The sequence below is a fragment of the Crocuta crocuta genome, unplaced genomic scaffold, assembly GCF_008692635.1.
Source record: "Crocuta crocuta isolate KB4526 unplaced genomic scaffold, BGI_CrCroc_1.0 scaffold229, whole genome shotgun sequence".
NCBI classification, from domain to species: domain Eukaryota; kingdom Metazoa; phylum Chordata; class Mammalia; order Carnivora; family Hyaenidae; genus Crocuta; species Crocuta crocuta.
In genome coordinates this window covers 1,541,440-1,567,001 of record NW_027536464.1, presented here as the reverse complement: position 1 = coordinate 1,567,001, position 25,562 = coordinate 1,541,440, and the positions used below count along the sequence as shown (strand labels likewise).

The window sequence follows — 25,562 nt, the reverse complement described above, 5'->3', positions numbered from 1 at the left end:
TTTTTTTTTTTTTCTCAGAAGTGATGCAATTACTCAACTTCCCCCCACCCCAGTAAAAAAGAAAAGGAAAGGCGGGGGGTGTCTTGCAACCCCGTCGCCTCGCACAACTCCAGCCCCTCCCTTTCCTCCCAGTCTACCCCTTTCCAGCCGCTTCCCATCCCTCCCCCTCAGCCCCAAGAAAGTTTGACGACCGCAAAGGAAACCAAAAAAAAGTTCCCTAGCCCCACTCCTGGCGGGCGATCAGCATCTCTTTTGTTCGCNAGTCCCATATAAACCCTGGAGCTCGGGGTTCGGCCGCCCGCGCCGGCTGCGCTTTGCAGGGGGAAAAGGGGAAGCCCCAGGCGCGAGCGCGGGAGAGGGGACCTGCAGCCACAACTTCTCTCGTCCTCTCCTTCCCCTCTGTCCCTCGGGCCGTCCCCTTCCCCATCCCCTGGCCCCTACTTTCTTGGGGGCACCAACCCGCAGGAGGCACTGGAAACTCCTCCCGCAGTTTGCAAAGGGAGCCAAACTTGGTGGCAACTTGCCTTCTGGTGAGGGCGTCTCCCTCCCGCCCCGTCTCAAGATGCTCAGGGGTCCGGGGCCCTGGCTGCTGCTGCTGCTGCTGCTGGCGGCCGTCCTGTCCCTGGGGACAGCGGTGCCCTCCACCGGAGCCTCGAAGAGCAGGAGGCAAGCTCAGCAAATCATTCAGCCCCAGACCCCAGTGGCTGTCAGCCAGAGCAAGCGTGAGTACTGACCTCGGGCTGAAACAGGCTGCCCCGGAGTGGGACCCTGAAGCCAACCAAAGTTGTGGCTGAAGTTTTGCGCGCGCGCGTGTGCGGTGTGTGTCTGTGTGTGTGTGTGTGTGTGTGTGTGCGTGCGTGCGTGCACGCCCTAATGAGAGAAACCGGGCGAGGACACAAAAGGCTCGGGTTTGAGTAGCCTGGTTCCGAGGGCCTTAGAATAAAATAATGCATTGGAGCGCAGGGGCTCCCGCAGCGCCTGGTCAGCGGTGCCCTTTAAAGTCGTCTTCCTGTGAATTCATCCAAACTTGCCTTTGAAGTGGAAACTGCCTTTACACTTTCCATTTGGTATTAGTGTGATCCTTACGCTTCAAATTTTCTTTGTTACTAAATGATTGGTTAAATATTTTCAAAATGGGGGTAGTAGGAAGGTGGCTAAATAGCTATATTGTTCCTAACTAACTTGAAAGCGATGTGATTGGTTCACAGTGCTTTGGGGCCCTTCAGGATACTTCTCCAACAACAGAGATCAGAATTCCTCTTCCAGTTTTTCAAAGACACACCCTCCCATAGCCTTGGTGAAAAGAAATTGCTTAAAGTTGTCCTTTTTGACTTATTTCCCCCAAAAAGCACTTTTGCATATTTTAAAATGTAATTCCTGGGTCCTGGTATCTGCTTTGCAAAATGTTTCCAATTCCTTTGATGTAGACCCCTGGCCAGATGGAAATGACATCATTGTATAACATTTAGCTAAGTTAAAAAGGGAAGGGGGGGGGAAGGAATACCTAAATATCTACATGTACAAATTGTGGTTAACTCTTCAGATAGCTAATTTCTATCTATTTTAGAGTGGAGTATTCTGATGCCCTGATGATTAACTTATTTTTCTATGTTTGTTGCTTAGTCTCATCAATTTAGTTGTGCTAGAAAATTCCATAATTTGGAAAAAAAGAGGGGATGAAAATGTAATCACATTTTTCTTTAATCATTTATAGCTGGTTGTTACGACAATGGGAAACACTATCAGATAAACCAACAATGGGAGCGCACCTACCTAGGAAATGCCTTGGTTTGTACCTGTTATGGAGGGAGCCGAGGCTTTAACTGCGAGAGTAAACCTGAACGTAAGTGGGGGAGCCTGGCAGTTAGTATCTTTCAATATATAGAGAAGTGGGTGCTTGTTAATTAAACTTAGCATTGGTAATAAAAATATGTACACCATTTTCCAGTAGAATTGTCTATCATTTCGTCTTTAAATAACTGTTAATAACTGCTTTTATTTGCCTTTTACATGTTACGTCTTCCTTTAAAACTACTCAAATAGTTTCTTGAGTCTTCTTTTTAGTTTATTCTCTCCCAAGTTTTTGATGAGAAAATGAAAGATTTTGTGTTCTCCTTCCAAAAAAAAACCTGCCTATAAAATTTTAGTTTCTTAGGAAGGAATTTGAAATCTTAAACTGTAAGATTATGGGCCAGAAAACACTTCGGGCACTCTATTGTAAAGTGATTTGTCAGTCACACAAAACCAGGAGCCGTTTACTTCAAAGTTCTCGTTCTTTTATGACCCCTGTTCTGTTTCTTGTAAATTATAGCAACTCCTGGAGAGAAACAGTGATGAGGCTAAAATGGAAGGAGTAGGATTAAGAAATGACAGTGCCTGGTGGGAGGTGGAGATCTTCAAGTTGTTTGCTTTTCATGTGGACCTTGGTTTGAGTGAGTCAGAGATTAGAATGGAAGCCTTCCTTCACAATTTAGCCAGTCCTGAGGTAGTGCTTTATACAGCTTTTCCCTAAGGGCCTGAGAATCCTTTACAATAGAAATTAATTTACCAAAAATTAGAGACCTGGTCAAAGTTCAAAAGCTGAACTTCTGTGAAGCCTGCGGTAAAATCTACATCTCCTATTTTAATGTTTTGCATACTTCCATAGCACTGTGCTACTCATAGAATGGAAATGTGAGTTTTTCTTTGGACGGGATCGGTGGAATAGAAAAGCTTTTACATATGTCAGGCTCACGTGGACTTTCCTTCTCTCCTCAGCTGAAGAGACTTGCTTTGACAAGTACACTGGGAACACTTACCGAGTGGGTGACACTTATGAGCGCCCTAAAGACTCCATGATCTGGGACTGTACCTGCATTGGAGCTGGGCGAGGGAGGATAAGCTGTACCATTGCGAGTAAGAAAGACATTCTGTAAAATGTCGCTGAAATATCATATAAATGAATTTCTCCATTACTGTCACTGTCACTGTCTGCTATCCATGACTGGATATTCCTAATTTGGGGCTTTACCCCAGGTGACCAGATGCTCTTAGGTGATCACACAATGGCTCCTGTGCGCAGGATGGAAACAGCATTTAGTTTGTATGGACTTGTAAGTACCAAGTGGATCTCCTGTGTTCCCTTTCAGTAAGATATGCTTGGAGGAGTTGCTTATTTAATATTACCTGGACATCTTCAAGCTAGACTGATCAAGTGATTAGGAAGACGGTCAAGAAGAGTGAATTAGCCATTGTGTGGTCTGTTCTTCTTGCTTGTGATGCAGAGACCTCTTGAATCTCACAGAAACAGCCTGGCTTCTCTGTGACCTATAGAATTTCCCCAGGAAGCAAATCTCTCTGTTCCCAGGGATAATGTGGAATGGTTAGCCTACTAGTGTTTTCAGCCTTTGGGGACTGTGTTGACTATCATTAATTCCCATTTAGCTAAGGCAGTCTTTTCATTATGATTCACTAGGCTACCTGTAGACTCAACATAGCATTTAGTGGGGTGCCTGAGTGGCTCAGACAGTTGGGCATCTGACTCTTGATTTCGACTCAGGTCATGATCCCAGGGTCATGGAATCGAGCCCCACATCAGGCTCCACACTGAGCATGGAGCCTCCTTAAGACTCTCTCTCTGCCTCTCTTCCCCCCCGCCCCCACACACACTCTGTCTCTTTCTCTGTCTCTCTAAACATAAATAAATAAATAAATAACGAAACAAAGATTTAGTTTGTTTAATCCATCCTTTAAGTATAAGTTACTTGAAAGGCATCTGTCCAAAGGAACAAAGCAGTCCTTTGTGGATAGACTCAGTCAGCTTTTCCTGTACTTAATGTTAGGGTTTATTCAAGTTTATTGGCAATCTTATGAATCAGTGGTCCACAGTGTTTATAATCTAGTGGACAGTTCAGCCTCTGGATGTGCCACTGTGTTTAACAGGTTGGAAGAGTACCCAGGTTTACACACTTGATAGGTGTGCATCTATGTGATTTTTACCAATGTGACTTTTTTTACTCTGGGGTAAAATACGGGTTCTCCCACTCATGAAAGCTGGAAAGCTATGTCCATTGCAGCCTTTTCATTCAGTCAGTCTCGACCTGTCTGCCAGCCTTTCTTTTCTGACTTAGGACCCAATTTCCTGTGATCTCTCTGAGGAACCAGGATTTATGACCTCTTTCTTTGCCATCAGTTTTCTGTGTGACTTCCCATCATGCTTACACAAGACATTTAATTGAATGACCCAAAGTGACCAGACCTATTAACTTGCCCCCTGCCTTTGATGGGAAAGCTGTTCTCTTTTCTCACTTTGGCTAACCCAAGTACCCACCCTGGGTGGAACAGGAGACCTTTTCTTTTCTTTCTTCCTCTTTTTGTTTTTTTTCTTAAATATTCTGTCTTTTTCTCAAACATTTGCTTTTTATCTTGAACAGACCGTTGCCATGAAGGGGGTCAGTCCTACAAGATCGGTGACACATGGAGGAGACCACATGAGACAGGAGGTTACATGTTAGAGTGTGTGTGTCTTGGTAATGGAAAAGGCGAATGGACCTGCAAGCCAATAGGTATGTGGCTCTGAGGGATGACTGACAGGTGGGGAGGCACAGGCAAAATGTTGGGTGGAACCAAATGCCATGTGGACATGAGATCTGAATTCCAATTTAAAAAATAACACAATGGAAATTTTATTTCAAATACTGAAATATTTCATACTCCATAGTCCTGAAGGAATCAGACCAAAAATTACTAACATTGGTAGAAGACTTAATTTTGTATAAGGACAAGATCAAATTGAAAGGTGTAGGAAAAAAACATTTATTTTGTCTAATATCTCATCTTTGCTTTCTCCTTGGTCAAGATATAAATGATTTAAAAGAAAAGAAAATGGCGTTTTGACATCTTTCTTTATTGGAACACGCTGGACTGAAACAATATTGTGTGTGCTCTGTCACACCTTGGTGGTTTTTTTTTCAAACTAAAAATTTTTGAGCTTCTTTTGGCCATAATTTTCAGATGAACTCTATAAATACAAATCTAAGTCTTTGCCTATAGATTTGAATATATAAATTGTTCTTGAATCAAAGACATTTTGTGTTGTAGTTGTTTTTACAGAAATCAGATTTTAAACAGCTTTCTTGTTTTTTTTAATGCATTCATAATTAAGATCATAATTGTGGGTGTTTAGTCCCCCATAGATGAGTACATATACAGATCCTTTTCCCTCAAATACTTGTGTGAGAAAGGCTACTAGCTGAATATATATAGTCCATGTACTTATTAGGAGAATAGAATTTCCGCCTGCCGGCTCGGTTTGGGCTTTCTTTCTCTTTGGTTACTTACTATGTGCTTAGTTATAGGGCGTGCCTTTCTTTTTGAACAGAGTACCACTTAAAAAAATGTGGCTGGATTTTTGCTTACACAATATACTTTAAATTACAAGGAGCCTCCACAATTCAAAATAACCCTTTTTCCCCTTGTTTTTTTATCCAAATTTCCTTACAGCTGAGAAATGTTTTGATCATGCTGCTGGAACTTCCTACGTTGTTGGAGAAACCTGGGAAAAGCCATATCAGGGCTGGATGATGGTGGATTGTACCTGTCTGGGGGAAGGCAGTGGACGTATCACCTGTACTTCTAGAAGTACGTCTTAGTTCTTTTACTCAAGATGAGGCGAGGTATTGTTTTCTGGATTCCTAGCGAGACCTGTAATGTGATGTCACTTAGAACACACCCAACACACCAGCATGTCTTGGTAACATTTGGATGTCAAGAAAGATTCCACAAGCAACTTACTCTGTTTCTTCAAAGAAAACTAGAAAGTTTTCGGCTATGAGTGACTAAGAAATTAGTCAATATGCATTGAAATGTCAAACATGCTGTGGACCTGAAGATTAGTTGCAAATGTTTGATTTCAGTGATCACTGAGATATTTTCCAAGTCTTAAGAGCAAAGAAATCATTAAAAATCACATGCAAATACATATTTGGGCATGTAGTTACTATTGACAGAGCATGGAGCAAGCTCTAAAGTTTTAGGTTTGCTTCTATGCTTGAAATTTAACCGGGGCGTATTCATTGGCAAAATTGATGAAAATAAAAAAGTACGTACAGGTTAAAATTATGTGCCTACCTGGGATTAAGGACAGTGTCCTACCCAAAGCTCTTGAATAGGCTTCTTAGTGCCTTAAAGAAGCTGGCCTCTAGCACACCCGCTGCTCCTTCCAAGATTGCCTGGAGGCTCTACCTGTAGCCTTAGGGAGTCAAGCCTCCCCTTTTGAATTTTTCAAACCAACAGCAGCTAGTTTATTGAAGCAAAACAACCATTAACTGTTGGTGTTATAAACAAATCCTAAGTCAAATCTAAATAAATTAAATCTATTTTGTTTATCCAGGTTCACGTATTTAACCATCTTAAAATGTTCACCCTCCAAATTTGAATTCTTTGCTGACGAAAAAAAAAAATGAGTCTTTCATGGAAAGTGGTAATAATTCTGGCAGAGTCCTTCCAAGAAACTTGCTGGTTCATTAGATCTTTTGAATTTAGAATGTTATAATGATCATCAGACTTTCAAGACCTTGGTGGCAATGTTTTAGCTCAAGACAAATTGGGCGTCTGACTCTATTTTCTCATCTATTATTTAAAGTTCTTCTACTAGCAAGCTTGGAGAACATTCCTCAAAGAAAAGTCATTTAGTCCATGCAATTTTGTAAGTCACCACTTTGTGCAGGATAGTATAGGATTGCAAAAAATGAATTGAACATTAGCCCACCCTCCAAAAAGCACTTACTAAGTAGGTCAGGGAGATGAGAAGGGCTTATACATATTCATCTTCTACAAAGTACAATATTAAGGGCTTCAAGATAAATACATGAAAATAGTGCTATGGGGGTTCAGGGAAGGCAAGACTTTTGCCTGGGGTTTGGAGAAAAGCTGTAATACCTTCATCCAGACCTCCATTCTGATGGTAGATCAATGTAGGTGTGTATTTGTGTGTCTTTATATCAACTGTCTAATTGTGGTCTCTCTCACCTAGTGCTGTGATTTTCTGATTCATACAGAAATCAAATCCTCTCTTCTCACATTGTAGCATATGGGCAAAACTGGATTTTAACTGAAACAATCTTATTTGCCAGATAATTGAACACATAGACTAATGGCAATTTAGTTACAAATTATCACTGTACATTAATAATTCCATTTTTCCTTGGAGGGTTCACAGTGAGCCATTCAAAAGAAGCCATTTGACTGGTAATTTTGAACAGGTATGTGTTGGGGAAGGACAGAAGAGAACATTTTAAAGAAGTTGGCAATCCTCTGAATTTTCTTACATAACAAATGAAGAAAGAGATGCTATTGTTTTTTTATAACTTCTTTGGGGCAGTTGGGGGAGACCTTTTGAAATCTACTTGCCTCCCTATTGTTTCTTGTTTTCTAAAGAAAGTCCCCTGTTGAAAGGCTGGCCATATACAGCAATTACTGGGAGAAAGATGGGAGAGCATGAGAAGGAAAGAGAGGGAAAAATAGAAAGTCAGAGAATGAATTTGGTCAAATTGTTTCACCAGTGTGAAAACAATTATTTTAAAAAACTTAATGGACTAAAGATGATGAAAAAGTACTTTGGCAAAGGGGAAGAGGAACGAGACTAAATCTCACAAAGTCACACATATCCCTTTCTGCTCTAACAAATGGAATCCTATCTTTCAGAAGGTTGACACCTGTTGTACCAGAGCCACATATAAACATAACCCTGAAGAATAGCTCACCAAACTTTAAACCATTACATTCCCTTTTCTCTTTCTTTTTTTTTTTTTTAATTTATTTCTCAGAGAGAGAGAGAGAGAGACAGCGTGAGCAGGGGAGAGTCAGAGAGAGAGGGAGACACAGAATCTGAAACAGGCTCCAGGCCCTGAGCTGGCTGTCAGCACAGAGCCCAACATGGGGCTTGAACCCACCAACAGTGAGATCATGACCTGAGCTGAAGTCAGAGGCTTAACCGACTGAGCCACCCAGGCGCCCCTACATTCCTTTTTTAATGCTGACTCTGGCATTTGCCCAGCTTGACATGACATCTATATTGAAATGCTTCCTTTCTGATACAGACAGATGCAATGACCAGGACACCAGGACGTCCTACCGAATCGGAGACACCTGGAGCAAGAAAGATAATCGGGGGAACCTGCTCCAGTGCATCTGCACGGGCAACGGCAGAGGGGAGTGGAAGTGTGAGAGGCACGCGGCGCTGCAGACCACATCTGCTGGTGAGGCACAGAACTAGCCAGAAATGGTAGCGCGTTTCAAAACCTTTGTCCGCAAATCCATCTTTCCTTTGATGTGCCATTTGAGGATGAGTTGCAGTGTTTCTGGCTAATAACCCCAGTTCATTTCCAGGTTGCTAGTTGTTAACAACTTTGTTAATATCAGGTTTTAAATTTAAATAAAAATGAAATAAAAATAGATCTCGGGGGAACAAAAGCAGGCTTAGCCCCAAGAGATTAAACTGATGCTTAAGGCAATGCCAGTGTTAAAAATCCTACACAATTAATATATAGATAGATATGTAGATAGGTTTCCATATATGCACACATATTCATTCACATGTATATGCATTTTTTATACCTAAAGTGCATTTTAATGGAAACAAAAGGGTTACAATGGGTTATGTGACTGCTCAGTTCTCCTGCTAGGAAAAGGGAAAAAAGTACATTTGTTCTTTTTCAAAATGGAATATATTTCCTTGTCCTGACATTCAGCTTTCTTTGTAGCGGAAACAATCCTTTATGCGTGGTTTCCATGCTCCAGCAAACTTTGTTGCATTCCATAAAATAATGCACAATCATTTTCTTCATGTATTGGCATTTACAATTTGAGAAATTCAGAAGAGGCCTAGGGACGAGAATGAATGACACAATGTCTAAAACATAAAAAAAAAGAAGAAGAAGTTTTCATTATTTCTGGCATGAGAACAAGATCTTTGCATTGTTGCTTGTTGTGTAAGAGTCTGAAGGCAGAAATATGGCGATCGCCGATGTGTGCTTCTACTGTCATTCTTACTATGCTCTCACCGAGTTTTCACTGCATAATGTACTAGCATTATTGTTAGTTTCTCCTTCTGATGAATTTTCATCTTGTTCTGGGCATTTCCAAAGGTGAACAAGATTAGATTTGATAGCATCTTTGAGTTATTTGATTATTTTTATTTTCATTTTATTTATTTATTTATTTATTTATTTATTTATTGAGAGAGAGAGTGGGTAAAGGGCAGAGGAGAGAGACAGAAAGACAGAGAGAGAATCCCAAGCAGGCTCCATGCACAGTTTGGAGCCCAAAGCAGGGCTCCATCTCACAATGGTGAGATCGTGATCTGAGCTGAAATTCAGAGTCAGGCACTTACTGATTGATCCACGAATGCATCCCACGTTTTTTGATTATTGTCAGTGAAATTACTGCTAACCAAAAAAGAAAAAGAAACAATTATAAATATCAATCTACTGAAATAGTTTATGTTCTCTTTTTTTCCCCCCTCTTCCAGCTCTGCTACTAAAATAGTTTAAATTAAAAGGGTAGTTGAGGCTTAATAGGATAAAGATTCAATAAATGTTATCTATTTTTATTAATATTACTAGTATTATATGGAAAAGGTTTTGTTCAAAAAAGTTTGAGAAGCATTGGGTTAAACAAAATGGAGCCTGATTCTATGGGATCTTTATGTTACTTTGTATTGTGGCTCTTCAGTGGAGGATATAAATACAGATGCCCGCTCTTTGGTGTGTATGACCTTGGGACCCACTATATGCGAAGTGTCTTTGGGTTCTAGGGTTGAGCAGGGCTTAGGGAGATGCTGAATTCAGTCTACAAGTTATTTTGACATCCATGCTGAATCTTCTTCTATGGGCCTGGCCTTTGGGGGAACAGATTTCCAAGAGTTTAAGGAAAAGATCAACATATTGTGCTGTCTTACTCTGAAAACAAAGCTGTGTGAAGAGGATTGATTGGGTTTAGAAACACACACACATGCACAAATTCCCAAATAATCCTGGGGGGAAACAAAATGTGGAAGGAGGAACAACTTCTAGAGAATCCAGAATGGCTGCCCAGGACACGTTCATTGAGCTCAGAGTTAAAGAGATGGCCACAGGTCTGCCGCAGGGTGTCAGGGACTTCTTAAAAACAATATTGCTAAAAGAAATGCCTGGTTATATTGAGTTTATAGAAGCTGCTAAAAGAGCAAGGGTGAGGCAGACCATTCCAGGAGAAGGGAAAAATATGAAGACAGCACAGGGTACAATGAGGGAATGAGACAAGGCCTACACCAAGGAAGGAAGTGGTCAGAAGCAAGTTGGAAGAACTTAAGCGTGGAGGATTATGAACCTGTGGACCATGTGCTTCCTGGATTGAGTGAAGAATTATTGAGGGCATCTGCTTTGTTGAGTGGCAGGATAATGTCTGTGACTTAGAAATACAATCCCAGTAGCTCCAGATGAGCTGGAAGATGGAGACCCTTTGGTTAGACTCTTACAGGTAATTTCCAAGGCTGAATGTAAAAGCTAACACAGAAAGGGAGGGGCGTTGCTTTTCAGTTCCAGGTCAGTAACACCATGGATTACAGAGTGATCTGTATGGGGCCCTGAAGATCCCAACTCCAGAAAATAGTTAGTTGGTTTCTCTTACCCAACTTTAGGACTTTCCTTTCTCATGCCCTTAGGATCTGGCTCCATCACAGATGTCCGAACCGCCATTTACCAGCCCCAGCCTCACCCCCAACCTGTTCCATACGGTCACTGTGTCACAGACAGCGGTGTGGTTTACTCTGTGGGGATGCAGTGGCTGAAGACACAAGGAAATAAGCAAATGCTGTGCACTTGCCTGGGCAATGGTGTCAGCTGCCAAGAGACAGGTCTGTATTATCTTTTAAAAAAATAGTACTAATAACTTTTTATTATTTATTTTTTGAGAGGCAGTACATTCATTTACCAAAAAAAAAAAAACAACCCAAAAACCAAAAAACAAAACAACCCAAAGTAAAACAATAAAACAAACAAGAAAAGCTTATAATCTTACCACCCTGTGATAACAACCAGGGTTGGCATTTCATATATTTTCTTCCAATCTTTTTAATCTATGTATTTTCTTTCCTGTAGTGCAGATTAAACTGCTATGTATTATCTTTATTTGTCTAAAATGTTGTTACAAAAGGGTTGCTTTCTGAATAGCAAATCAACCATATTTTGCACTCTGATTCTCAAATTTCTGGAGCTTTGTGATGTAAACATCTTTCAACAACCTAATGCTTTGCTTCTGGGCTACAAAGGTGGTAGTAACAATGATAGCGCTATAACTATAATTGGTGGTAACCAATAACAATTGGTACCCTTGACTTTTCCCCTAGAATAACCTCATGTATTAATTATTATGCCGCCAACAGAGTCCTCTAGATCCCTCCAGTATACTGTGAGCCGCATTATTAATTAACTAGTATTAATATACAATCGCAAATGGGGGAACTGAGGCATGGCAGCAAAGGTGACAACAAAGGACATGGGCAGAAGAACTCAGGTGTCACTCTGTTCATAAAAGATGGGTGCGCTGAGTAATACATTTGGACTGACTAGGTGATTCTCTCCGCTGGCCGCTTGAGGGCACAAGCTTAGTCTCCATTAAGCTAAAAAGAAGCAGCTACTGGCAAGAGATGAATACAGCTCTATTTACTGTGTTGGTTCTGGTTGTGCTTGTAGCTGTAACGCAAACCTACGGTGGCAATTCAAACGGGGAGCCGTGTGTCTTACCATTCACCTACAACGGCAGGACTTTCTACTCCTGCACCACAGAGGGGCGACAGGATGGACATCTCTGGTGCAGCACAACTTCCAATTATGAGCAAGACCAGAAATACTCCTTCTGTACAGACCATACTGGTGAGTCTCCCAGGCGGAAAGCACAGCAGTGAGAAAACCCCATTTCCCATGCCCTATTTTTATTTGCCAGCCTTCTGGGCATTCATCTTGAGGCTGCAGAAGACATATCACTTTTATTCAGTCTGGACCCAGGAAACATGAAGCAGACTTAGCAGCTGAAGACCCTTCCACATTCCCTAGGACTCTTGGGAAATGACACTGAGGGGAAAGTCCTCCTGTTCAGTTATTTCTGACACACTGGGATTATGATGTGATTAAAGATATGGGCATATTAAAATCCGTTGGCAATCCCACAGGGCTAAAGAATACACAGGATGGATGCCCGAGTGCTTTAGCTTCTCTTCTGGTTAACACTATGTTTTATTCAAAGCGAACATTTGATCTTTTCTCTTTTGGCTGGGAAAATGAGAGTGAAATTGGATTTAAATCTGTTTTGAAGGTGAAGGTGAATACGCTAAGGGAGCTTGCGACTCTATTATCAGGCCTCCTGTATTCTGAGGTAGACTTCCTGTGAATTAGCTGCAGAGACCTGGCTCGCTCGGAACCGTCTTGTGGTAATTCCCTGCTGTACACTGAAGATCTCAGTTGTCATACTATTTTTTCCTATTTGTCTGTTATTCTGGGCAGTTTTGGTTCAGACTCGAGGTGGAAATTCCAATGGTGCCTTGTGCCACTTCCCCTTCCTGTACAACAACCATAACTACACAGACTGTACTTCTGAAGGCAGGAGAGACAATATGAAGTGGTGTGGAACGACGGAGAACTATGATGCTGACCAGAAGTTTGGATTCTGCCCCATGGCTGGTAAGACAAAGCCCTGTAGACACTCATTTATGCAGTAAGACAGAAGAATGGTGTCCAGTTTACTCCTATTTTACGCATTAAGTCTTAATTTTCAGACAGCATACAACTTCATAAGATATATTTATATTCATATAGCTATATATCATATATAGTTATATGTTATGTAACTATGTATATAATTATAAAATCCTTTTGATAGAATTGAATGTCTGAAAATATATAAATGCAATAAAAATACCTTTTTTAAAAGTCTGGAAATGTTGGGGCGCCTGNATTAAAAAAAAAGGCTGGAAATGCAAATTATTCACAGGTTTGTCGTTTGTAAAAAGCAAATAACTGAGTCACTTACAACATTTAATACATAGCTGCTGTAGTCACAGACCCACGATATTTACCACATAATTTTGGTTTGATTAGAATAAGCTCTGTCACTTATTAAATATCAAAATGACCAAAACTGTATGCTTTCTATCAAGTATGGGATCTTTTCTTTTTTAAAGGGGGATCTAGTTTAAGGATAGAGAAAGGGGAGCCAATACCTGTTCTTTGTTTTCAAATTTCAAGAACCCCATAGATTACATTTATCCTGTTGTAGAGCCAAGAAGCTGTGTACTGTACTTCATTGAGTGTGAGGCCATGAAACATAAGAAAACTACTTAAGCTTTTATTTCTTTCAACACAAGAGAATGTCAGACTTAGAAGAAAACCATGCTCTAGCTTACAATTCTATACCCAAATGCATAGTTTTCCTTCAGGATAGAATAAGCTGGAAGTAGAAAAATTATGGGGCGGTAGTCAACACTGGTAGTACAACAATGGAAACCCTTTACGTGAATGTGTAGGCATTATCGTGGTTTGACATCCCCCAGCCTTTCCTGTAATTACCCCCTACATCATACTTCCCCTGTGGACTATGTTTGCTCTCTCTAGTACTCAAAGCTCTTCACATGCACAGAGCAGCCCTGAGACTTCGTTGAGGCACACTCAGACTGCTTTCCAACCAATTCTTGGCTATCCTATTATCCTAAGGACTGCACATACTGCACGTGTGTTTACACCTTGTGAACATTTCTCCATCCATTTCTATACAGCCCACGAGGAAATCTGCACAACCAATGAAGGGGTCATGTATCGCATTGGAGATCAGTGGGACAAACAGCATGATATGGGCCACATGATGAGGTGCACATGTGTTGGGAATGGTCGTGGAGAATGGACTTGTGTCGCCTACTCTCAGCTCCGAGGTATGCTTGCTTATTTATTAATGAGAGCATGTGAGAGGACCAAGACTACAGAGAGGACCAAGTTTGTTTATGAAAACTTATACTTTCCAAAAAGCAGGAGAGGAAATGTGCGATGCCACGCCATTAGTCCTCTGTGCTGGATAAGTTTGTCATGTTAGGCAGCCAGTGGAGAGAAGCTGGCAGAACACTTCTAAAATTCTGAAACATTCCCAGGATGTAAGTATTCAGGCTGAGCTGAGAAGATGACTTCAAAGGCTAGAACACAATTATTTGATCCTGTTAGCTTTTAGTTACGCCATTGGATTCATGTCTAGAAAAGATTGAGTCATTTCTGTAAAGAAAAGAGACTTTGCTCTTCTAAAAACAGATCCTTGCAGATCCAAATTGAAGGTGACAATCAGAGAGACCTATTTCTTTTGCTCAGCTCAGTTTTTTTCCTTTGGATCCTGGAATATAATACAGGGATGTCGATTTATGAAAACAATTTTGGTACTTCTGTTTCTCTGATTCAAAGAGTATGATTTGGGTAGAACTCTAAACTAATAAATAGTCCATATAACTGGTGTGTTGACATTGGCCTGAACTTGTTCTCCTTTGTGGGTAACACAATCCAGGATTAATAATAAATTCATATGATGTTGCAGAACAGAAAGGAAAGACATACAGACTAACTCTTCATTTTACAGAGGAAGGAGCTGAGACCCAAAAAGGGAAAGTAATTTTCTCAGGATCTCTCAGAGAGTTAGGAACACAGTTGGCCTACGTTTGTGCGCGTGTGTGTTTAATTTCACAAAGGCCATCGATGTTATTTTATTTCCCAAATCCAAATATCTCCCCACCCCGGCCATTCCGGAGATCAGACCATCACACCATTCTGGGTACTCCATAAGTATGTTTAATCCTCTTCCTATTTCTCACAGCAAGCAGAGATCTAAAGGACATTATCAATGTAGCAAGAACTTTTCCAAAAGTAAAACATACACTTGTTTAAAAATTACCTTTCCGCAGAAAGGTATATTTTACCACATTCTTTAGGTGTATAGACTTTGACCTCCGATATTTAAGTTTATAAAAAAGTTGATAAGAGAGAGAATTATTTTTTTCCAAATACTGTATTCCTGGCTAAGCTTTGAAAAAATGTTCAATCTATGCTAGTAGAAAAGTTATTTTAGTGGGAGGTGTTGATATTTTAGTGAGGAAAAGACTGTATGCTTTGTAAAGCATGGCTTTTTAAAATTTTTTCATCATGAAACTTAAAAAGTTCTCCACCATCCCACTGTCTCCTAAACAGATCAGTGCATTGTTGATGATATCACCTACAACGTGAATGACACATTCCACAAGCGTCATGAAGAAGGGCACATGCTGAATTGTACCTGTTTTGGTCAGGGCCGGGGCAGATGGAAGTGCGATCCTGTTGGTAATTAGCCTTGTGTCTTTGGGTGGTTTTGGACGCTGGGACTAGTTAGCAGGTTTCAGATAAGGAGACCATTTAATATTACATATGGAAGTTGACTCCATTGACTTTGATCAATGGCTTGCAGAGAGCTTTGCAAAGTCTTTTCTCTAATCATGGACCAATATATCAACTTGATATTGGCAGTTATCTATTTTTGTTGAGTTTGGTAAAACATGCAGGTTTATTTTAATGGAATGGAATAATTCTTTGGTTCTGAATCATAAAGAGAATCCGTGTTATGAAAGAGAACTTTGCTGACTGTGCAATAACATGGGCAAGTGAGCATGCCAGTAAATACCTCCCTCCGAAGGCTTTATTTTTCTTGGCTGCCCTTTATACCAGATCTAAGCAAATAGTGAAGGTTGAGCCTTAAAAGACCTGTGTGGCCAGCTCTAAGGTAATCCATTAATATTCCCTTACCAAAGGAGACCTGTTGCTCACTAAGAAAACAAACTGATCAGATGAATTTGTTTGACATGAGATTACCAAAGCTGAGAGAGAAGGGTGAGAGGTTTTCTTAGAAACTGCTCAGCAAGTAGTCATAGGTAAAATCAGTTCATCCATGGGCATGTAAAATTAAATACTCCAGAATTTAAGGAGGTATATAAAGTGATCCTTTGTTCTTACTATTCAAATGGTAAATCAGCTGCATCAATATAGGCTGAATATAATATCTAATTTATTTTCACTTTTCCAAAATTGATAATTCAGAATGTTAGTATATACTGAAAGCTAAATCATAATTTTTTTTTAGAAATATTATGTTTTTAAAAGAAAGCTCAACATTTCTCCCACTGAGTACTTTTTTCTTTTCTTTTTTTTTTTCTTAACTACCAATTGCCCTGTAAGGTAAAGGATACGAACAAAACATTTTGTAACCACATATATTTGTAAGGACAGTTGCCTCTCTGCCTCTCCCCAGCTCATGCTCTGTTTTCTCTGTCTCTCTTAAAAGTAAAAAACATTAAAAAAAATTTTAAACATAAGGACAGTTGCAAGTTTCCATTAAAAGTAAGAATATATGGTCTGAAAATTAAGAAAAAAATGGGGGAAGGCATCTGGGTTCAGTTGGCTGAGCATCTTGACTTCAGCTCAGGTCATGATCTCATAGTTCAAGGGTTTGAGCCTTGCATCAGGCTCTGTGCTGAAAGCTCAGAGCCTGGAGCCTACTTCAGATTCTGTGTCTCCCTCTCTATCTGCCCCTCCCCTCCTCACACTCTGTGTGTCTCTCTCTCAAAGATAAATAAGCATTAAAAAAATTTTTTTGAGGGGCTTTTGAGTGGCTCAGTTGGTTAAGTGTCCAACTTTGGCTCAGGTCATGATCTCACAGTTCATGGGTTCAAGCCCCATGTTGGGCTCTGTGCTGACAGCTAGCTCAGAGCCTGGAGCCTGCTTCAGATTCTGTATCTCCCTCTTTTGCTCTGACCCTTCCCTTCTCACACTGTGTGTGTGTCTCTTTCTCTCAGAAATAAATAAAACATTAAAAAAATGAAAAAAATTTTTTTAAGAATATAGGAATACCTTAATCAGTTGGTTAAGGTCCTACTTTGGCTTAGGTTATATCTCATGGTTTGTGGGTTCAAGTCCCACGTTGGGCTCTGTGCTGACAGCTCAGAGCCTGGAGACTGCTTTGGATTCTGTGTCTCCCTCCCTCTCTCTCTCACTCTCTCTCTCTTTCTCTCTCTCTCTCTGTAACTTGCCTGCTCATGATCTGTCTCTCTATCAAAAATAAATAAACCTTAAAAAATTAAAAATATATATATATATATGGTCTAGCACAATGAAATTAAATTTGTAGCTCCATGTGTTCAGTGCTGCTTCTTTTACTTATTTATATTTTAGACCAATGCCAGGATTCAGAAACTCGAACATTTTATCAAATTGGAGACTCCTGGGAGAAATATGTGCATGGTGTCAGGTACCAGTGCTACTGCTATGGCCGTGGCATTGGGGAGTGGCATTGCCAACCTTTGCAGACCTATCCAGGTAAGTATCGTCCGTAATGAGAGCTTTTAACTGAGTTACCAAAACAGGGCAGCATCAGTATTTCTAATACTCTGTTGCCTGGATTGGCCTCCTCTCTCTTTCCCATCTTTTTCTCATGTCTCTAATAATCAGATTTTTGACTAAAATAATTTTCCTTTTTTTCCTCCATCAAGTAAAAGGTGTACTAGGCTATGAAAATGTGCCCGTGTGTGAATTTGTTTCTGAACACTGTAGAGTATTCCATTAGGTTAAAACACTCTGGCTAATTCCATCTCCCATCTGTATGAGGAAATACAACCCATGCAGTGAGCCATACTGGAAGTAAAGTGTGGGGTTGTATCTTATTGCTCTTAATAGAGAGAGGTTGCCTAGAGAGAGTATGTGAAATACCGGGTATGTGTGTTCACTCACCATTTCATCTAGGGCGTCTTTTTGTCAAAATTTTCATTTGTTTGATCAGTTGAAGTCTAGAACAAAGTATCCTGGGTCAAGAGTTGAGTAATTTGGTCAATTTTCTGCCCACGCAGTTCAAATATTCTCAAATGTTTATTGCTGGGTTGGTTTTTTCTTTTTTTTTTTTTTTCCAGTCACAGGACATAATGCCTAGCTGGAGGTGTGATTAATTCATTTTAGACAAAAAAGGCATTTTTTAATTTAATTTTCGCTGAGTGACTATAACAAGGCATGGTGAATTATGAAGCTCAAATTTTAGGCAGCAGTTATTTGAGCAACTACTGAGGTGCGAAGCCTCCTAGGCCTCTGTTAAGCTTACACTTGAAACATGGGCCACATTTGGAAACAAAAAGAAGTTTTGAGAGCATCAGATTCTGCCTATGACAGAAATTAAGATTAAGTAAACTAGGGTCACCTGGGTGGCTTAGTTAGTTAAGTGTCTGCCTTTGGCTCAGGTCATGATTTTATTATTTGAGTCCTACGTCAGGCTCTCTGCTGTCAGTGAGGCGTCTGCTTAGGATCCTCTGCCCCCTCTCTCTCTGCTCCTCCCCTGCTTGTGCTCTCTCTCTCTCTCTCTCTCTCAAAAATAAATAAACATTTAAACAAAGATTAAGTAAACTAAATCCCTCCATAATGTAATAAGAGATTCACCATCATAGAGAACAAGATAGCGAACAACTTGGCCAAAGGTAGAGTTCTCCAAGATGTGGGTCCTGGCTACAGGCGGTGAAAGAGATCCATGTCAAGCTTCACTCACTAGTTTCTCATCTGTAAAATGGGGAGATTAAAGCTGCTTGCCTTTAAAGTTCTTTCTAGCACTAACAATCTAACCACTTCTGATCCTAAGTACTAACCACCCAGATACATCCTTCCAACAAACTTGGAAGAAACCCTGCTCTCCCCAACCCTTAGTCACTGCCAGGGCCATACAAGGTGACTTTGCTTGAATAAGCTCACAGCACACATTGACCTGGCTCTTAAATTGTATTCAGGGTGGGTTTGGATGTAGGAATCACTTAAAATATTTTTTAATAATTAAAAAATTTGATTGCAGAAGAACCTTAAGCTCAGAAATTAAATATATATATTTTTTCCTTTAATGAGGCAACTAAAGGGTAGAAGCTTCTAAAGAAATGCTCCTGAGTTTCTATCTTTATGGTTGCTATTGATGTGGCAACTTGTCGAAAATTGTCCTCAATGAATTAGAGAGAAATTTTTTTTTCTCACCCTTTTACAATGAGCCTACTTACAAAACTGTTCGCCGGAAGCATTTAGGTGGACAGGACAGGGGTGAAATCTAGATGGGAAGGAAGCCTTCTGCTTTGGAGTTTTACATGTTGACTTTGTTCCTAGTTTTTAAAAAGAGTAAGAAGAATGTCCAGGGAACAGGGAGGAGGAGATTTGGAGAGGGGATTGGTGTTTGCCCTCAGTGGGTGGCTGGGTGCCTATCTCCATGTCTGGTTTGCTCAATGGTTCGTGCCTAGCGCAGGGGTCTTTATGAGTATGGGAAGAATAAAGGGACCACAGATGACCCAGTAGACTGTCTCTGAGCCTTGCCCTGTTTGCTCCCCCCTACAGAGGATTTGGTGGAGTTGTTCAAACTCAGAGAAGATAAGAGGCATTTGGTTGTCAATAAACAGCCCAGAAAGCACAGATCTCAGCAAACAAAATAGAGAAAAAAGGACTGAGTCACAAACTCATAAATATTTAACTTCCCCAGGGTCATGGAATGATTCATTTCAGCCTTATTTTAAACTGATTTTAAAAGCATACACATTGTGTCATATCTTTACTTAACTATTTTATGGTTAGCCTGATCAGATTGACTAAGAGAGGGAGTAAAGTTTTTACCATAGTAATTGCTAGCATATACCAGTTACTTTAATTTTAGTTTTACCAAATCTAACCAATGTAGTGATGTCTAACCAATGATGTCAGAATTTTCAGATTTCCTGTCTTCAAATCATATATAGATTCAAGTCAAGTAGTAATCAGAATTTAGTTGTGCTTACAAATGATGGACACAGTTTCTTTACTTTCTGAATAAAAATATACTAAATGCATGAAATCCACACTGCTGTTGAGTGGGACTATGGCATAAGCCTAAATTTTAAAACCTACAATTTCAAACCAGTGCTTGAAGTTTTAGAAAGAAAAGAAACGTCTGTAGTTTTGCTCTGTCACTGAGGTGAAAACAAGCAAGTCGCCGTTTTCTTTTCCCTCCTCTCTCTTTTATTACCCTGTGGACCCAGGAACAGGATTAGGGTTAAAGGTGGACAGTAATTGTCATTTGTGTTGTCTTTCTAAAACTTAGACATTCAACCATCATAAACTTTTTCTTTTAATTAAAGGCTATTTTTTAGAGCAGTTTTACAGCAAAATTGAAAGGAAGAGACAGAGCTTTCCTGTACAGCCCCTGTCCCCACCATGTGCCCAAATGTTCCCTACCCAAGCGATGCATTTGTTACAATCAATAAACCTGCATCGAGACGCCATTTTCACCCCATGTCTACGGTTTACATGAAGGATCACTCTTGGTATTGTACATTCGATGGCATCATAAACCTATTCCTCCCTCAAAATCATGATTGCCAAACTAAGTAAAATACATATCAGATGTCTCTTTACCTAAGGAAATTATAGTAGGAATTCTTTAAGCAATCAATATTTAAACAACCTTATGCCAATTACTGTAAATAATTTAAGGACCTGCTATTCCTATATTTACTGATGTTCACAAAAGTCACATCTGTAACATTTTGCTTTACCACTTGTCTTTAAAAATGTATTTGTATTTTTGAGGAGCTTCATGAACAGAAGGGGTAATTCAGAGAGTGACGTGGAATTAACTTCTGTCAATTGATTAAAACAAACATCCTGCCATGAAATATACACTACTGTGAATAGTGTGTGAAATATACACTACTTTAGAATAGAAAACTAAGAATTTTATACATGGATTTTGATATTCATGTGGCTTAGACATGTGTGCATTAAGATTCAAAGAATCTTAATTTGTTAGTCTTCAACCACTTTGAATTATTCTCAGTGTGGAAGTGAGTATATTATTCTAAAACTTTTGAGTCTACACAGATGTGCAAGTTATATATTTGTTCTGCTACAGAAAACTTTGTTTTCAAAGAGAATTTGACAGCAAAGATAATAATTAGGTTTGAAAATCAATATTTTTTTTCCTAAGAGCTTTCAGAAAACCTAATTCTGTTAACAATCTGGTGAAATGCTTTACTAAACTTGCAAATTTTTGCTCTCTTTGATAGAGTGGCAGTTAGAAATTCTTGGAAAGGTTATGACAAGGAACATTATTTTTATTTCTAATCAGTAGAACATCGACATCATGGAAAAGACAGTGTTTAGAGAAAAGATGGTGTTCTGTTCTGCAGGCATAAATTTTCTAGCTAATTCATTATTATCCTAAATGGAGTCTACACTATTAATAAATTAATTCCACTTTCCTTATATTGTTTTTCCTTAAAAAAATCTTTAAATTTTGTTGGAAACAGTCATACATATTGAGATGTGGAAATACTGAATTTAGTATATACTTCAAACTGTCATTTCAACTGATAATTGCTTTTGAAAAAAAAAGTTTGATCTCTTAATAACTTGGGCCATCAGTGGTGTGATTTTAAAGTATACTTACTAAGTAAAAATAAAATGAAAACTTTTTCCCTAATGGGATGCGTAGGCTGATAAGAAATAAAATTGAGCCTGTAATTACTGCTTTTGTGTATTCATCTAGGATCCTACCCCATTTAGAAATATGTGTGTTTTATATCATGTCATACGACCTTTAGAATGTTGTTTTCTTCTTAGTGGGTAGATTCACTCTAGATGAAAGACTTCACAAATGAGCATTTGTTTTAAAGAAGCTTAGTATGATACATAAATGGAGTTTGAGCTCTGTGTTACTTTATTTGGGTTAGGGTAGTTAGGCAATTTTCTCAAAATTCTTACTTTGAAAACGCAGAGAAAATCAAACTAAGAGACATTTTTCAAATTTTATTTTATTTGCTATAAATGAGTTCTATTTGCATTTCTCATGTGAGGGACAATGATATATTGACTGAGAAAGGATTTTGTTGCATTGATTTCCAAGGGCAATATGTAAAAAAGTAATCCCAGAAATTTAATTTAATTTTATTTTTTTACTCTACTCACATTTACTGATAAGCAAAACTGTCTTTTAATGATGGCCATCCACATGCACTACCTTTTAAGTTGAAGTAAGTGAATACCCAAGATCACCAACCTCACATTCTCATTTTCAGGCACAACTGGGCCCGTACAAGTCATCATAACTGAGACCCCCAGTCAGCCCAATTCCCACCCCATCCAGTGGAGTGCACCAGAGCCATCTCACATTTCCAAGTACATTCTCAGATGGAAACCTGTGAGTATCCCACCCACAAACTGGGGACATTGAAGGTTCTAAAATGAACACACTCTAAACCTTTGTTTTTCAGCTTTCAAGCCAACAGATGAACTATCTGTGATTTAACATATAGATTTAGCTTTTTTGGTATTTAGACAAATTTAGAAAGATTGATTATTTAGAAAGATCTTAACAAGGACTTAGAAATAATAACACCTGAAACAATTCTGCCCCAACATGGAAAGGGAATCTAAAGGCTTCATATGTCTTGCAACTCTATCAGAGGAAAATGATTATTGACACTATTTCCATGATTTGAAAAAACATTTTTTTTTAAATGTTTTATTTATTTCTAGGAGAGAGAGAGACAGCATGAGCAGGGGAGGGTCAGAGAGAGAGGGAGACACAGAATTGGAAACAGGCTCCAGGCTCTGAGCTGGCAGTCAGCACACAGCCTGACTCGGGCTCGAACCCACGAACCATGAGATCATGACCTGAGCAAAAGTCGGACGCTTAACCGACTAAGCTACCCAGGCGCCCCATCATTTCCATGATTTGAAAAATTAATATTTAGCTATTGGGGTTCACTTTTTTAAGGGATCACCTCTTAAAACATGACTTTTGTTTCTCTGAAGTTATTTATGTAGAGGGGCAAAAAGATGAAGCCAGGGAAGAATTCATGAGGGGTGATAGTGGGCTTGTTTAAAAGGTGAACCTTGTGATTTTTCTAATAAGAAGCATCTAGAAATTGAAGAAATCATACTGAGGAAGATGTTGGTCTAGTAAATTTTAGTTTTTCTTACCCTTCAAACCTGTCTGTTAGATCTCCAAAATTCATGACTCATAATTTAAGAAACACTATTTTAAACCCAGGAGAAAAATGCCCACTTTTAGTCACAGCTGTTAAATCCTAGCAATTAAAAACAAAATGAAACAAAACACTGAACCAAGTCAGGCAGTTGTATTTAAACTCTTTGGGAAAAATTCAAGCCATGAAATCATTCTTTTTTGTAGCATGCTCAGTATTCTTGTCATAGTGTCTGGAGAAGCCACTTCTAGAACTCTGCATTTAGTGATGTTAGCCAATGGGATCACTATATTTTCCCCTCCAATAGCTTCTTGTCTCTTAGCTTGCTATCTCAACTCCAGTTTTATTTACTAAATAAATAAATAAATACTTCAGCTAACTCTGAAGTACTATGTGAGATCACTGCAATAAGGGACATTTACAGGTAAGTATAAGATGTACATTGAATTGGAAAATCTTCAAAGAAGAGAAGTGATTAATTTCTTTAAGATTTTTAACAATTAAGAATTTTCAGGTTTTTCCTCAATGGATGTTACCTGAGAGTGTATTTTTTAATACTTTCTTCTGATGGCTAAGCTTCTAGAGAAGTTCACATTGACTAAAACATTTATCATTAAATCTGATCTAATTGTAATGACTAATTTCAGATTTTTTTCAATGTATTTGAGTTAAAATTTAAATTTAAAGCATACTATGATCCATTTCATTTATTTCAAAAATACAAATGGGGCACCTGGATGGCTCAGTTAAGCATCTGACTTTGGCTCAGGTCATGATCTGGTGTGATCTGTGGGTTCGAACCCTATATCTGGCTCTGTGCTGACAGCTCAGAGCCTGGAGCTGCTTTGGATTCTGTGTCTTCCTCTCTTTCTGCCCCTCCCCCACTCATGCTCTGTCTGTCTCCCTTTCTCTCTCTCTCTCTCTGTCTCAAAAATAAACATTAAAAATTTTAAATATGTATATAAATGGACACTTGAATGTTTGAATTATGGAGGAGCTGGTTGATTGGATTATTTTAAAAAGTAAAAAGTCACTGGGCATTACAAATGTATTTTGACTTAGTTTAGAATATTTACACTTAAAAGGATCTCATCTTGTTTGAAGTAAGTGTGTTTCTTTTCCACACATTTTATTGCAATGAGTTTTGTGATCCATGACATATTAATGAAGCTGGACGGATATGAAAATGTAAACTGGGAGCAAAGATTAAATAAACCGAAATCACATTCTTCTGCAGTCTTGCCCAAAGTTGGCTAACTGCTTTTGATGGAGTAAATCATATCCAAGAATGAGTCATACAGCCAGACCAGCTGAACCTTATATGTGATGGTCGCAGGAACTGAGTCACATATTATACCCTTGACTATTTCTGCAAGGCAAGAAATTTGTGTTCTACTAAGTGAGAGGTAGAATATATGGCCTTTTCCCACTTGAGAGAAGAATATATCTCTGTTCATTGTAGACATTTAAAAATGGGAGAGGCAAAACTTAGGCTCATTATATTTTCTTGCTAATGAGAAATTAGTCTGGCAAAAAGGGAGGTGCCCAGTTCCTGCGACTGTGAGACCTTGGACATGTCACATGACTGTTTCTTCACCTGTAAAATGAGGGCAGTTATGCCATTAACTTGGAGACGGGAGAGATGAAGACTGAATGAGAGAATGCAAGTAAAACAGCATATGGCATGGCACACAGTAAGCTATCAGTAAATATTGGCCATATTAATAATTATTATTAATATTAAACTCTGCTACAGGTCCCTATTCTGATTTCAATGTTCCATGCTTTTCCTCCACAATGGAGCTGCAAAGGTCCCTCACTCTTTGAAGATTACTCACTATCATCTCTGAATGTTCATCCTTGTGAATACTTAAGTGATTTTTTTGTCTTCTAAATCTTTAGAAAAATTCCCCAAGGGGTTGGAAGGAAGCCACCATTCCTGGCCACCTGAATTCCTACACCATCAAAGGCCTGACACCAGGTGTGGTATATGAGGGACAGCTCATCAGTGTTCAGCACTATGGCCACAAAGAGGTGACCCGCTTTGACTTCACCACCACCAGCACGAGCACAGCGGTGACAAGTACGTACCGAGCCATCCCCATGTCCGTGCCTGTGCTCTTCAGAGCTGTGCTGTCCTCACGTGGTTTGCTTCTCGAGTACTATTCTTCCATGGATGGCACCAACATTGTTTTTTAAAACTGGTGTTCTATAGATTCCAGTAGTTCATTTTCTCGATGGCTGAAGGCTTCCTCTCCCCTTCCCGTGACTGTCTAGGCAACACTGTGACAGGAGAGACAACACCTCTTTCTCCCGTTGTGGCCACTTCTGAATCTGTGACCGAAATCACGGCCAGCAGCTTTGTGGTCTCATGGGTCTCGGCCTCGGACACTGTGTCAGGGTTCCGTGTGGAGTACGAGCTAAGTGAGGAAGGAGATGAACCACAGTACCTTGGTAAGCTAAACGTGTTGCCATGACAGCTTTTGAGTGGCTGGTGGTGACTGTGGGGGTGGGGGGGCCGGGG

At 39.5% G+C, this 25,562-nt stretch overlaps 1 protein-coding gene across 12 annotated transcripts in view; it reads left to right on the top strand.

Annotated features, from left to right (window-relative positions):
• The first annotated feature begins 294 nt into the window (after positions 1-294).
• FN1 (fibronectin 1) overlaps positions 295-25,562 on the top strand; it is a 68,406-nt gene continuing 43,138 nt past the window's right edge. For 11 of the 12 annotated variants that reach the window (XM_077748706.1, XM_077748702.1, XM_077748704.1 and 8 more), the window contains exons 1-15: positions 447-722; positions 1,715-1,843; positions 2,758-2,895; positions 4,413-4,544; positions 5,482-5,619; positions 8,079-8,237; positions 10,682-10,873; positions 11,712-11,891; positions 12,519-12,695; positions 13,787-13,939; positions 15,231-15,359; positions 17,241-17,384; positions 22,127-22,248; positions 24,941-25,121; positions 25,316-25,492. In XM_077748706.1, coding sequence (XP_077604832.1) covers positions 563-722; positions 1,715-1,843; positions 2,758-2,895; positions 4,413-4,544; positions 5,482-5,619; positions 8,079-8,237; positions 10,682-10,873; positions 11,712-11,891; positions 12,519-12,695; positions 13,787-13,939; positions 15,231-15,359; positions 17,241-17,384; positions 22,127-22,248; positions 24,941-25,121; positions 25,316-25,492 — 2,311 coding nt within the window. In that variant the 5' untranslated portion in view covers positions 447-562. Of the gene's footprint in view, positions 723-1,714; positions 1,844-2,757; positions 2,896-4,412; positions 4,545-5,481; positions 5,620-8,078; positions 8,238-10,681; positions 10,874-11,711; positions 11,892-12,518; positions 12,696-13,786; positions 13,940-15,230; positions 15,360-17,240; positions 17,385-22,126; positions 22,249-24,940; positions 25,122-25,315; positions 25,493-25,562 lie in introns of all 12 variants that reach the window. The other variant, XM_077748705.1, reaches the window with a different exon arrangement.